Source organism: Corylus avellana, chromosome 9 (genome assembly GCF_965113065.1).
Source record: "Corylus avellana chromosome 9, dhCorAvel1.hap1.2, whole genome shotgun sequence".
Classification (NCBI taxonomy): Eukaryota; Viridiplantae; Streptophyta; class Magnoliopsida; order Fagales; family Betulaceae; genus Corylus; species Corylus avellana.
The window spans coordinates 22,313,046-22,326,813 of record NC_142498.1 but is presented as its reverse complement, the minus strand read 5'-3'; the positions used below and the strand labels follow the sequence as shown (position 1 = coordinate 22,326,813).

Below are 13,768 nucleotides of genomic sequence, written 5' to 3'. Positions count from 1 at the left end.
AGGACTTAAAGTATGTTATGATGTTACATAAAAGTGAACATTTTTTTTGGTGTTTTAAGGAGTGTTTTAGGTTTTTTATTGTTTGTTAATGTTTTACTCGAGAACAAAAAACAAAAGACAAAATAAGTTGTTAACAAACATGGCCTAAAATCTCCCGAGACAGATAGCCCAGCAAACAGCTACAATACCACCCTCATCACAATTCAAGATTTCCAGGCTCTTTTGATAGTACTTAAAATTAACTATTGTGAGGATTGCATGTTTGAGACAAAATACAAAAGAAAAATTAACTAATACGCGTCTAAAGATATATATATTACCCTTTGCTTTGACAATATTATCAATAATTTCGACTACTGGAGAAAGGCAACTGTGGCATGAGAAAATTTTGCCTTCCAAACCATGAATCAGCTATGGATTGAGCCTTCAGCTTTGTCCAAACTTAAAAAGGCCCCTTCTTTCATATGGTATTCCAGAATAAAGAACACTGCTCCAAGAGCACCATAACTTTCTATTCTCTGCAGTTCAATCTGCCGTGCTTTAAACATTTTCTCCTGGAGGTAATTCCGCAAGCTTTGGGGGAGTCCCAAGCACTCGTTCCATGTCAAAACGGACTTCAATGTTGCGAATGCTGTAACCAACAACCATCAGCCAATAAAGAAGCTTGGCAAGTTCGGGCGCACTCGTCTCCGTTACACTTGTCTGTTATGATGAATACAGATTTCAAGAATGTCGGTCAATATCTCAAATGATGAAAAAAAAAAAAAAAAGAGTAGAGTTCATCCCCCACAAGCATCAGAAATTGGATGCAAGATATTAGTAGTATACTTCAGCTTTGAAGACCTATTAAAGTAAAATGAACTCAAACAGAACAAACCAAAAAACAAAAACAAAAATTCATGTTTATTGAATTTTTGAATGATAAAATGATATGCTTATAACAAACGACTAATTGAATAAAGCCAAAAGATACGACCAAAAAAATAATGACTAGTGAGTACAATAGTTCTGAATTCATGATGGAGATAAATCCAATTAATCTCGAATATATATTACATTGGCAATTAAGTAAAACGGTTACTTAGACCATAAAGCACTGAAATGCTTAATTCAACTTAGATGTAATAGTCACAGAGGTTCATACTACCTGATTTCTAAGAAAATCTTAACAGTTTGGGAAAAAAATTTACACGTCACCAGTCAATAGGTGCTTTTGCAATACATTTTCTGATCAAGTACTTATCAAACTATCCTCTTCTCAAAACTAAACAATGTCACACTACAAGTAGTGGTAGGATGAGAAAAAGAAAGAGTCCCTTAAGCAATAATTTTTCAGCAGTTCTGAGAACCTAGCTTAATTAAAAATATTCAACCAATTTTACAAAATTTGCTGTAACACAACACTACTATCTTGGAGCTGTTCGGCAAATTTATTGCTTACAAGAGGGATCAACTGGAATTTAAACCTTGCTGTAAAGACTATCAAACAGAGAGCTAAAGTTGGATCTAGGTGAAAATATGGTATCAAACAGACGGGTAAAGAATAGCCATTGAGTTCAATATAAAAAGGCAGACCTTCATTTGGCTGGGATCTGAGACAGCCAAAAGGCGCTTTATGAATGTATTCATCGCAAGCACAACATCCTCTCCAGCACTGCTCGTCAAATCCTGCAAAATGTTGAAGCCATGTAAAAGTGACACATTAAATAAACAGTAATATTACGTAATAGAGGGCAGCAGTTTTTCTCACCTTCAGATTTTGGGGCTCAAGAGATTTTAGATATTCCAACAATTCATTTTGCCCATTTGATTTTCTACCAACTTGATGATTCAGTTCCTCAATCTCAGCTTCAAGTAACTCTATGTACTTTTTAGCATCAATTCGTTCAGGACCAGAAACATTATTCCACCTAATAACTTCACCTGACACATTCTTCTGTGTACCAGGTGCATAATCTGGCACATCCTGTAACAGTCATGGGATCAGGTCAAATAACGTACCAACTAAAGCTGAAGCTAGGTTCTATTTAACATGTGAGGAAATCTATGTTAATGTATGATCTAAAAATAATAACCTTTCATAAATATATCAAACATATGGATCTAGATAACTCACCAACTATATATAATTCATATTAATGAAATTTCAGGCAGTAATAGACAAACTCAATAAACCCTGCGCTAGGAAAGCAAAAGAAATTTTTAATCGGCAAAACAAGGGATAATAAACCATAAGAGCAAGGCGTCTCCCACAAGAATCACTAGAACGTTCAAAATGCAGCACAACCCTTATATATGTGATGAATTTGGTTAGGCTGAGTAGTTCAGTCCTCAATTCTTCTAACTAACTCCATTACCAAATAGTACTTAAAGGCTGGCTGTAAGGCTAGCCAGTGTTCAAATAAGAAACCACTTATTCTGTAAATGAGAGCTCACATGATGTCATGTTATGAGGACTAGAGTTGTGGGTTGAATGCAAGGATCTCTCCAAGTGTCAGATTTGGTTAAGGTAGTATGACTTTTACAAACATGCTCTTCTCATTCAATATGACCATCAACTCATGTTGGTTATTGTGAAAGCTTGTTGTATTTCCAAACTACGACAAAATACCAATGGAGCACAATCATAAGGCCATTCATGTATAAAAATACACATCAACTGTGAAAATTAGTTTTTAGATTTAACATATAGAACTTCAAGAGCTTATATAACTTAGTACTTGTTCGAAAGAAACCTAGAGCCTTATTTAAGAAAAGGAAAAAGAATTTTATACTTCCACATAAAAACAACTACCCCACCTACATAACAGGGTTTTGCACCATTTTAATAAATTTTATCAGTATGAAACAATAATAATAACAATTAAAAAAAAGGCATATTTCTGCTTAAAACCTGGCAAAATAGACAGGGATAGATTCAAAAAGGTGAATTCCTTGCATGGTTAATTATTTAGGAAAAGTAGTCTCCTTAATACGTTACAGCGTCAACTTAACCCCATGGAAAACGAACAGAAAGCATATAACAAATAACTTGATTCAGAGGAGTTTATAAACTGACCTATAATAACATCTACTAAAGTGCCCCCTCCACACAAATCGGATAAAGCTCAGGCTTTTGCCTACGAGCGTGGCCCCAATGAATTATTTGCACTTAAAGGGAGTCAAACCTTAAACCTAATACTTCATGAGACACCAGGGCCAAGTGACTTACCATACATGGAAGTCGATTGTCAACACTATGCACATCAAATTAAAGCCTCAGAAGGATTGTATTGTTTTTTTACCATTCTATCACTGTCCTATGGGTGAAGTACATCCTGTCATAGTGGAGTGCTGCAGAGTGAGGCGTATGGTTCAAGGTCCAAATCCATAGTGTTCCCTTAAGGAGTGCCATCAAATTGTCTAACAATTTTCGTGTTCCTCTTCAAAAGCAGCAATATTACAAAATTTGTTTCCTCAAGAAAAAAGAGGAGAATAAATTGCCTTTTTATCTTGCACGTCGGGAAGAGCAACCTGCTCCAAGCTTTGTTGCAGTTCCAAACGGTATTGTGCATTCTTAAACATATATCCAGTCATTATGACACTGTACATTAGCTGTGCAAGGTTTTCAGCAACCTGAAAGAAAAACCAAGTGATTTAACTGAAAATACTCAATAAAAAGTTACAATGAAAATGTGGAGTGCCTATATTTGGATAATATTGCTAAAGTACACTCATTAAGTAATCAAGCCAACTTAAAAAATTATAATTGAATTTTCTGTCCACAATATTATGAAAGTCTTGTAGCGGTTTACATATCAAAACAAAATTACACGTACAGTGGTGACTGTCACTGCAAAAAATTGTGGTGGAAGTGTTCCAATCATATTTGTCACCGTTTGACGCATTGCATCAACTACCTGAAAAGTGAGCATGAAAGATAATTCATTTCCACTGGGAACACACAGCCGTGGAAAATAAAAACCTCCAAGTAACACTGCAGCAGCATTATATTCCATCAAATGGATGGGTAAGATACCTGTTGAGGTGCTCTCTTCACAAACAACTCCATAAATTCTGGCTGCACATTTTTTACATACTCCAATAGAATTTCTCTCCTGGTCTTTGGCTGTAGATTTCAGAAAGGAACACAAACAAACAGTCAACTATAACTGCAGAAAGAAAATACGGATCTTCCAAATTAAAAGCATTGGAGTCAGTTATATTTCACTACACTAGAATTATAAAACTCAGGCACAGCATTTGAAGCCTAATGTTAAGCACTTCCAAGTTCAGTTTCTCGCACTGTAAGGCATCATGATTTAGCCACGATTTTGAACCACCATAAAATGGGGTCTCAAAAATATATTGCCTAAGCCAATAACAACGGGACTAATATTAATACTCCAATGGTGGCCTCTAGCTACGCTGGGCAATGATCCACTAGTTCCAACTACAAGTACTCCTAGCATCCCATAGCCTCTCTAGAGGCACTCTCTATATAATATGCACAGCCCATAACTTCTTTTGCTCAATTAGATGATGTAGTACTGAAAAAAAAAAGTTGCAATTTTGGGTTAACCTCATTTACTATATATCATATCTATACATTTAAATTTATCTATGATATCATACACAGCCTTGCAATCAATGTAACTAAACCTCAATTTCGCACTTGTAATCCATTTTTCATCATACCCTCTTGACCATTCTTCTCCACAAAATCATCTACTAGCAATCACTTTAACGACCAACAAAATCCAAGCTACTAAAACTAACTTTCCCATTCAAAGAAATGTTCAAAAGAAATTTTGAGAAAGACTAAAAAAAAACAAACAATCCACCCATAAAACACATAAATGTATGCCAAACAAGAGAGGGGGATAGAGAGACCAGACTGCCGTTGGGAGGCTTGGAATCACCGGAGGCATTGGAAGCATCGTCCTTGGAAGAATCATAAGCGTGAATTCTCAAAGCGAGTCTTTCCGTTCCTCTGTACTTGGTTCTTATCGGGAAGCTAAGCGAAGAACACGAACGAGTCGAGCAATACGAAGAAGAAGAAGAAGAAGAAGGAACTTGAGGCACAAAAGAGGGCTTCACCGTTAACGAATACATTATGAGCAATAAGATAGAATTCACTCAAACCCTAATTCTTCTATATCGTTGCCATTAACAACGTGCACAAAGACAGGGAGAGTGTATGTGTAAGAGAGTGAAGTGCTTGAAAACACAGGGTTTTCCTCGTGCGGGAATTGTCGCTTCCCAGACATGAGGGTTTGCACGTGTGACTATAAGAACTGCGCCGCGTAGAGGTACAGTATTCCAGGAGTTGCGGATTGAGAAGGTTCTGAACCGTCTGATTAATTGATCACACGCCACAATTATTTTTTCTTTTTTTTTCTTCTTCTTTTCATTTTTTTTTCTTCTTATATGAATCAATCTTCTGGAATTTCAGAATCTTTTTATCATGTCAATATTTATTAATTTTAATATTTACCATGTTTTTTTCATACTTTATGAGTAATAAATACTGACATAGCAAAATTTTAATAATTTAATTTTTAAAAGTGGTTTGCATTTAATGTAAATGTATTTATATATGTTAAAAATATCTTAAGAATTCTGAAAGATTTTAATCAATTAGGAACAATGATTTTATGGATACGACATTTTTTTATAAAAAAAAATAAAGTCTACTTAATCCTGTCAAATTATTACTCTAATGACAATCTACTTCATAAACTATCAATTGCGACAATTTACTCCTAACCTACCAAAACAATGATAATGTATCCCCCAATTGAAGCAAAATGACAAAATTACCCTTATAAAATTTTTAATAAGGTAAAAATACCCTTAAAATTTTAAAATAAATAAATAAATTTTAGTGTTTTTGTTTTTATTTTAGTAAGGGTAATATTGTTATTTTGTTAAAATTATGGGTACATTGTCATTATTTTTGTAGTTTTGGGAGTAAATTGTTGCAATTGATAGTTTGAGGGTAAATTGTTATTGAAGTAGTAGTTTGAGGAAGTTAAGTGAACTTAAAAAAAAAAAAAGTGATTAATGAAATGATATCTATTGTGCTCCACTTTTATATACCTTGCTTACCTAGGAGGCACAAGAACATCATTACTCGAGTAACACACACGGTTAACTTTATCACAAAAAGCTTTACTTTTTCGTTACTTTTCCAGGGCTCTGTATTAGCAATCCCAACTTCCACAAACATGAAAGGAGGATATGATTATATGTATTTTTTTTTTGAAAAAGTGTTATCCAATATAAAGTTAAGAGTAATTTTGAGTGTTTATTAATGTTTTTATTTTAAAAAATAAAAAAATAAAAAATTATCATAGGAAGCCTTTGGTGGAGTTATCAGTTACCTTATCTGGAATCTGGAATGGTCCAACATGTGGGGTTTATTTAGTTAATGACAGTTAAGTACCACAATCCCCTATTATAATATATATATATAAAGCTGCCTGAATTGGGAGTAAGGAATCTGGCCTGTCTTTGTGAGTCAAATAGAATGTTGATAAGATTGATAATTCCTGGCTAATCAAATATAGGCCATGAAAATACCAAAAGTCATATTTTGTTGACTAAACTACTGAGATAGTTTAAAATTATGTTAATAATCTGAGTGCTTAGCTCCTCCTTTATCAGATCGATTCTACTAATTTTTTCTGCTGAGAATTATAACTCAAATATAGATAAAAATTAAAAATAAATAAATAAACAGCCCGTGCTTCGCACAAGGCAGAAAAGGCGAGAGGAATGAGGAGCAGACTCAGCAGAGTGTCACGACACCCACATTTTAGGTGTTCGTTTGGAGGTGACTTTTCTATGTGCCCGTCCCCGTGCTCGTGCGTGCCATCTCATAATTCTCTTCCCAAAAGCTACACGACTGACGTCCCTCTCGTAGCTACCTATTTCGGAAACCACCCCTTGTCGTTGTCGCCGTGTCCTTTTTCTTTGGTTTCAAAAATTTCCAGTGCCCTCCAGGGGCCGCGGCACTGAGAATGAGAGATACTCTCTCTCTCTCTCTCTCTCTCTCTCTCGAATAATCACATTTTGATCGGATCAGAATCGATCAGAATCCTCTAGAATTTCTTGCGCAGCGCGAAGAAGGCACGGTGTTGAGCGCGGAGCTCCACCGCCAACAATTACAAGCAGCAGTGAGGACCGGAGAGAATGGCTGTCCAGAGGCGGCGCCACCACTATTACCACCGGCTCCGGCGACTTTTACCTTTTATATCGGCCGTTTCCGGCGCTCTTCTCATCCTCTTTGCTCTCCTCTCGTTTCTTGCTCCTTCGCCCGTAGACTCCGATCAAATCCGCCACCGCCATTCTGTACTCTCTCTCTCTCTCTCTCACACACGCTTTTTTTTTTTTTTTTTTTTTTTTTTTTTTCTATATATGCATTTCTATATCAATAATCTGTGATTGATTTTGTGAGGGATTTGTGTGCAGCTTAAGGTTGCCGAGGACGATGCGGCTGGAGTTTCGGAGTTTCGTGTTCCGGTTAGGGTTTTTTGGATTCTGAGAGAGACTTTGTTTTCTTAGATTTTCGGGATCTCTTTGTTCGTTACTCACTGTGATTTCTTGAATTTCGAGGACTAGAGCGGTGGGGGGAGATCGGGTCGCGATCTCTGGAATTCCAGGAATTCCAAGTTCTACTATGGATGTAGCAATGCCAGCAACAAGTTTCAAAGTGCGTATAACTTCGCTTTTTGTGTGTTAAAAACATGTGCAATTTGGGAATCTTCTCTTGGTTTAATAGCTAGGGTTTTGGACCTGATTAATACAATCATAGCATGCTGCTATTAACTAGTTAGTATTGTTTGTAATTTTTTGTTTCCGATTGAGTCTTGGAGAATGCAATAGTATGATTTAAAACTTCTTTTGAAAAAATTTCAGAAGCTGAAGCTGTAACGCATCTTAATCGATACTTGGCCATAGCAACCAGTGGAGGCTTGAATCAACAAAGAACTGGGGTAATTTTCTGGACTTGTATCTTTTAGAGTAGTGGAAGAAAAGTTTTCGTAACAATTTGCGTCTGTTGGAATGAATGTTTGCAGGGAACAAGACTTTTATGAAAACTGAAAACTTATACTAGCACTCAGCAAAGTTGAACATATGTAGATTTGTTTTGAGTTGTTTATTGCTGGAAGCAAGCATGCGAGCCTTAGCCTTAAATAGCACTGGAAAATAAAATGAAATTATTGGAAGATTACTGGCCGTTTAGCAAACAAATAATGCCTAAACCCAACAGACTTATATGAATTAAGATTTGTGATACATATATACAGAAGAGGCCTATAGCATACTCTATACTGTTTTACTGAAGAAATAGGGGAATGCCTCACATGTTTTGCTGCTCCAGCCACAGCTGATGGGGACACTAACACCAGTCTCAAGCTATATTTAGAAAACCTGATTTCAACTGCCTGTTACCAGTGAGGTTCTCTTAATACTGCAGATTCCCCTGCCCTGTTTTACCATATTAAAGCATTAGTAGTGCAAGAGTCACTTTGAACACTTGAGAGATACATAAATTATGAGAAACTAAAAAATTCATATTAAAAAAAATATTGGCGTTGGGTCCTAGTCTCAAATTTCAATGAATTCCACTTGGAATAGTAGGGACATAAGGGTGTGCAATACTTTCTATGTAAGGGTGGTCATCCCACATCGCTAAGAAAAGATTCATGAATTATACTTGGGATTCAATGATTTCTGCCCGAGGTGGTCTTTGCATGTGGGGGAGTGATGTGCTTAGAATAAGGCTCTTAAAATAATGCCAAGTGGCTTTATTCAAAAAACTAGTTTGGTAGATTTTGGGGCTGAAAGATGCTTGTATGTGTGTGAGTTGAATATGAGTTGAGGGTTGTTTATTGTTTGAGCGTGAATGCACCATTAGTGTACTGGGGTTCTGAGATTGTGAGTGTCACATTTTCGAATTTAGATTGAGAGTTTGAGTTGGTTGTAATGGGAATTTAGTTCATTTGTATTTGTGAGATTTATTTGAGCTTTTTGCATGGAATTGGCTAACCACGTTGAATCTTGTTGTGTTGAGGATGTTTCTGTTTTATTGTCTATGTGTTGTGCTTCCACTAGTCCTAAATTCCTAATTGGTAGTGGAGCTTCTGCTGAAACAAGAGTCCCAAAGTACCTAATATTTGCCTTTTCAAGATGCAATTTGAAGATGTAAATAAGGTGTTTTGGATGCTGTTAATTCAAGCAATTGATGTTGGGTTAATCCTTTCTGAATTTTTTGGTGCCTCATCTTGGTGCAAATTATATTGCCGCAAATGTTTTACTTTATTCAGTGGCATCCTTGTTTTGCTTTATTCAATTTTTTTTCCTAGTTTTTTTTGGATTTTTTTTTTTTTTTTTTTTTTCAATACGAGGTTTCTAGGGTTGTGCCTCTCAGCACTTTTCTAATGAGATTAAATTACTGATCAAAAGAAAGGATTATAGTGAAGCAGGTTGGTTTGCTTAGTCAAAAATCAAATACTTTGTGATGATATAGGTTGTGACTTGAACAAGCAAACTGATGTTTTGTTTCTGTGCCACTTCTTGATTACGAGTTGAATCATTTGTTTATTCTTGTTACCAAGCTTAGTAGACCTACCATTTGACAGATTACAGATGCTGTTGTTGCTGCCCGTATATTAAATGCTACTCTTGTTGTTCCGAAGCTGGACCAAAAGTCTTTCTGGAAAGATTCTAGGTTAGTAATGGAATGATTATATCTGGTCTGCTACTTCTATTTGTAATTTGTAAATAAGAAATAAACATTTATTCTCATTCAATCCTTACATAGTAAGATAACAAATTTGTCACATTGTCTGTGCAGTACCTTTTCAGAGATCTTTGATGTTGATTGGTTTATATCATTTCTGTCAAAAGATGTTAAAATTATAAAGAATCTCCCAAGGAAGGGAGGGAAAACGTTGACTCCATACACCATGCGTGTTCCAAGGAAGTGTAGTGAAAGATGTTATCAAAATCGTGTATTACCTGTTCTCTTGAAAAGGCATGTAAGTTTTCATTTCTCTAGCTCTTCTGATTGCCTGTATTTTTATCCCTCCCCCTCCTTTCTTTCATTTTTTTATTTTTTTTTTGTTGAAGGGGGGGGGGGGGGGGGGGGGGGGGTTGGAGTTAGAAAACCGTCTTTTGAATTGTGTAATTATGCTTTTGCTTTTCTTAATTTTGTCTATTATCCTCTTTTGAATTGTAGAATTAGTTCAGTATCTAATGGACAAAAAATTCACTAGCCCATTTAGATAAGAGGACTCCAACTTTGGATTAACATTTTTTAGAGTGGGTTTTAGTAAACCAAAAAGGATACCATTTTTCTTTTTAAGGAATGTGTGTAAAATATCACCTGCTAAGCACCCAAAGAAAAAAAGGGGTTAAAAAAGAATATTATCAGCCTATGAATCTATTGGATCGGTAATATTTGTTCACGTATATGCATGTATCAAACTGCATCTCAATCTCTTTGGTTTACACAATTATTTAAATGTTTTATTTCTTAATTTGTGAAGTTTTATTTTGCAATTGGACATGCTCAGAAAACATCCTTGCTTTGACCTTTCCCCACTGTTGCTTTTTGTATGGTGTGGACTCTTATATTCTACCTTGAATATGTATCTGACTATTCCAGGAAAGGACACTCACTAGTCTTTATTCTGTTACAGGCTGTTCAGCTTACCAAGTTTGATTACAGACTAGCAAACAAGTTGGACACAGATTTGCAAAAGTTGAGATGTAGAGTTAACTACCATGCCTTAAGATTTACTGATCCAATACTTGATATGGGTAAAAAATTGGTCCATCGAATGAGAAGGAAAGGCAAGCATTATATTGCATTGCACCTGAGGTAGTCTAATTGTCTTTACTAATGGTTTAATTAGAGAAATGATTTGAAATCAATGTTATCTTGCCTTGTTCTCATATATTTCTTGCACCATTTTATTGAGCCCATTGTGCAAGCGTGGTTTGAAGCTTTGTTCAAACTTTCACGTTAATGGTCACCACCTGATGATGAAGTGGATTGTCATTTGCACAAACACGCACACAGATTCTTCTACATATGTTTGCACACAGATATATGCATATTGTAACACACAAACGTGCTCAAATATGCAAAATATTGACAAATATGTACTTCAAGGCTTACTCATCAATTTCCTTTAAAATTGGATTATAAAAACACCATAAAATGAGTGTATGATTTGAATTGTGATGATATGGAGTGATGTGGAATTCTAGAAGCAGGCAATCACCCAGTTTCTGGATTGATTGTAATGGCCTTGTCTGCTTTTTGTGGAGAACAAATGCCATTGCATAATTTGCATTATAATGGGCAAGCAATGTGTTTTACATTGTGAGAGTTTTTTATGCAACCAGATCTTTCTTGTTACAGGTTTGAACCTGATATGCTTGCATTCTCGGGATGCTATTATGGTGGTGGAGAAAAGGAAAGGAAAGACCTGGCTGCAATACGAAGGAGGTGGAAAACTTTACATGTAAGGGTCAATTATTCTACTCTAGAATTTCTCCAATCTAAACCCAATCCTCCATGTCTTAGAGACACAAAATGAAAAACCTGAAAATCAATATGTATGTGGGGGTTAGTTGACCTGTAACATGAAATATGAACTTTAGACGGGGGTTATGCATGTGAAAAGTGAATCATAGATATTTGATTGAGGCCTTATGCATGATAGCAGCCTTTCCAATATAGGAAAATGTGTGCTTGCATATGTGTGTGTTTTAAAGATAAAAGATGATACAAAGATGACACTTCCCTACACGTTTCAGACCAGTTATACTGTGTGTATGTGTGTGTGTGAATTTGATTTACGCTCCTACTACATGGGTTTAACACTGATCCCGAGTTTTTGAGTTATGTCTGAGACCTTTTGGATTGACTTGCAGATTAGCAATCCTGACAAGGAAAGGAGGCATGGAAAATGCCCACTCACACCAGAAGAAGTAGGTCTGATGCTGAGAGCACTGGGATATGGCAGTGATGTCCATATTTATGTGGCATCTGGGGAAGTATATGGAGGGGAAGAGACATTAGCACCCCTGAAAGCACTGTTCCCAAATTTCTATTCAAAAGAGACTATAGCCACAAAGGAGGAGTTGGAACCATTTTCTTCATTTTCTTCTCGCATGGCTGCACTTGACTTCATAGTTTGTGATGAAAGTGATGTATTTGTTACGAACAACAATGGTAATATGGCTAAAATATTAGCTGGACGAAGGTATGCCTTGCTTATTTTCATTCCCCTCCCCTGCGGTTCTATTTCTTGTTTCATGTACCTGCTAACTTGCAAGCATTTCCCTTCTTGCAGGAGATATTTTGGACACAAACCTACCATTCGCCCAAATGCCAAAAAACTATATCGGTTATTCTTAAGCAAAAGCAACATGACTTGGGAAGCATTTGCCTCTAGAGTTCGTACTTTTCAGAGAGGTTTCATGGGGGAGCCAAATGAAGTGAGGCCAGGCAGGGGTGAGTTTCACGAGAACCCATCTACCTGCATATGTGAAGCTTCTGAGTCCAAGGCAAAGAAAGATTCAGGACCTAGAAAATTTGGCAAGGGTTCCGATGCCAATAAAAAAGATGTTGTAATTGATGATCAAAATGTTGATGAAGAGCCAGAATGGTCTGAGGACTATGGCGAAGATCAGAATGAGCTCTCCGAGAGAGGTATCTTCAATGGAACTGGTTTGGATTATGATGGAGCAATCTCCGAAGATCCCGAGTTGGAAGAGATGCTTTCAGACTAACAAGGCTGTTCGTAACCGATTCTTTCGTAAATTTTAATTGCCTTCCTTGCATCCTTTTCAACAATTTGCATCAATGTAGGGTCTTCCTGTATATAGAATCATTGCAAAAGAGAAAAGTGCTAGCCCACCGTTGTGAACAACGCCACAATGTTGGGTTCCTGACAATGAGCTGTTAAATAAAATTTTTCTGTCAGAAACATCACCCTACACTGAAAGTCGTGGGATTGAATGGATCTCAACTGTTGAAGATGGAGACATATGTGACCTTTTAGTCTATGCGGTGAAAGCTCAGCAAGGGGGTATGAGGAAGATTTGAGAGATGGGCGAATTGGTGCCGGAACCAAGACCCAAATATTGGATTGGACTGCTCATTACTTTTACCAAGAAATCGTTGGTTATGCATCTCTTTTCGCACCAAAAAACAAATAGTAGGTGTAATTTTGCGGTTTTTTTTTTTTTGGTCTTACATCTTTTCAGGTCCTGGAAATTCATCATCTCGCAAGGTTGTTGATTTCTTGTAATCAACTGATTTATGTTAGACATGTTAGAAGATAGCAACAATGATAGATGGCGGCTGTAAACTAATTGGAAAATTACCTTTCGAGTATTTTTAGAAGAGATTATCATGGTTTACAGTTCAATACATTTGACAAATGTTGTGAAGTTGATTTTCTTGCGGTAACTTTTTTCATCTAGCGCTCAAATTGATTTTATGTTTAACCATTAATGATCTGACTTAACATGAATGTATTTTTAAAGCTTGTAATTCTTACATGCATTTTTAAAAGAAAATGAAAATATTAAATACTCAAAAAAACACGTGATGTTACATCTAATAGCATAAAGAATGCTACTTCATTTAAATTTTTTGACTGGCGCGTTAAGATATTTAACTTGTATTGTTAAATACAACATTAAATCTCGACTATAAAAGGACTTCTCTTAGTTTTCCCCAAGTAATGCAAAGAGAGGA

At 36.1% G+C, this 13,768-nt stretch overlaps 2 protein-coding genes across 2 annotated transcripts; one reads left to right on the top strand and one right to left on the bottom strand.

Moving 5' to 3' along the window:
• Positions 1 to 193: 193 nt before the first annotated feature.
• LOC132190631 (uncharacterized) lies at positions 194 to 5,290 on the bottom strand. The gene is made up of 7 exons (XM_059605671.2): positions 4,873 to 5,290; positions 4,019 to 4,108; positions 3,819 to 3,899; positions 3,484 to 3,615; positions 1,751 to 1,966; positions 1,576 to 1,668; positions 194 to 702 (listed from the first exon to the last, which is right to left on the bottom strand). The coding sequence occupies exons 1-7, from the start codon at positions 5,092 to 5,094 to the stop codon at positions 541 to 543; spliced, it is 996 nt and encodes a 331-aa protein (XP_059461654.2). The 5' UTR covers positions 5,095 to 5,290; the 3' UTR covers positions 194 to 540.
• Positions 5,291 to 6,836: 1,546 nt separating this feature from the next.
• Positions 6,837 to 13,458, top strand: LOC132190306 (O-fucosyltransferase family protein). Its single transcript, XM_059605257.2, has 10 exons — positions 6,837 to 7,335; positions 7,456 to 7,506; positions 7,606 to 7,696; positions 7,903 to 7,979; positions 9,630 to 9,718; positions 9,845 to 10,028; positions 10,692 to 10,873; positions 11,420 to 11,522; positions 11,935 to 12,266; positions 12,357 to 13,458. Exons 1-10 carry the CDS (start codon positions 7,177 to 7,179, stop codon positions 12,793 to 12,795), a joined length of 1,707 nt encoding a protein of 568 aa, XP_059461240.2. The 5' UTR covers positions 6,837 to 7,176; the 3' UTR covers positions 12,796 to 13,458.
• Positions 13,459 to 13,768: the final 310 nt, after the last annotated feature.

Coding starts and splice junctions, on each gene's coding strand:
- LOC132190631 (XM_059605671.2), bottom strand. CDS start 5,094: ATGTATTCGTTAACGGTGAAGCCCTCTTTTGTGCCTCAAGTTCCTTCT. Junction 3,616..3,818: donor TTGCAGTGACAGTCACCACT/GTACGTGTAATT, acceptor TTTTTCTTTCAG/GTTGCTGAAAACCTTGCACA. Junction 703..1,575: donor CAGATCCCAGCCAAATGAAG/GTCTGCCTTTTT, acceptor TCATCATAACAG/ACAAGTGTAACGGAGACGAG.
- LOC132190306 (XM_059605257.2), top strand. CDS start 7,177: ATGGCTGTCCAGAGGCGGCGCCACCACTATTACCACCGGCTCCGGCGA. Junction 7,507..7,605: donor TTTCGGAGTTTCGTGTTCCG/GTTAGGGTTTTT, acceptor TTCGAGGACTAG/AGCGGTGGGGGGAGATCGGG. Junction 7,697..7,902: donor TGCCAGCAACAAGTTTCAAA/GTGCGTATAACT, acceptor AAAAAATTTCAG/AAGCTGAAGCTGTAACGCAT.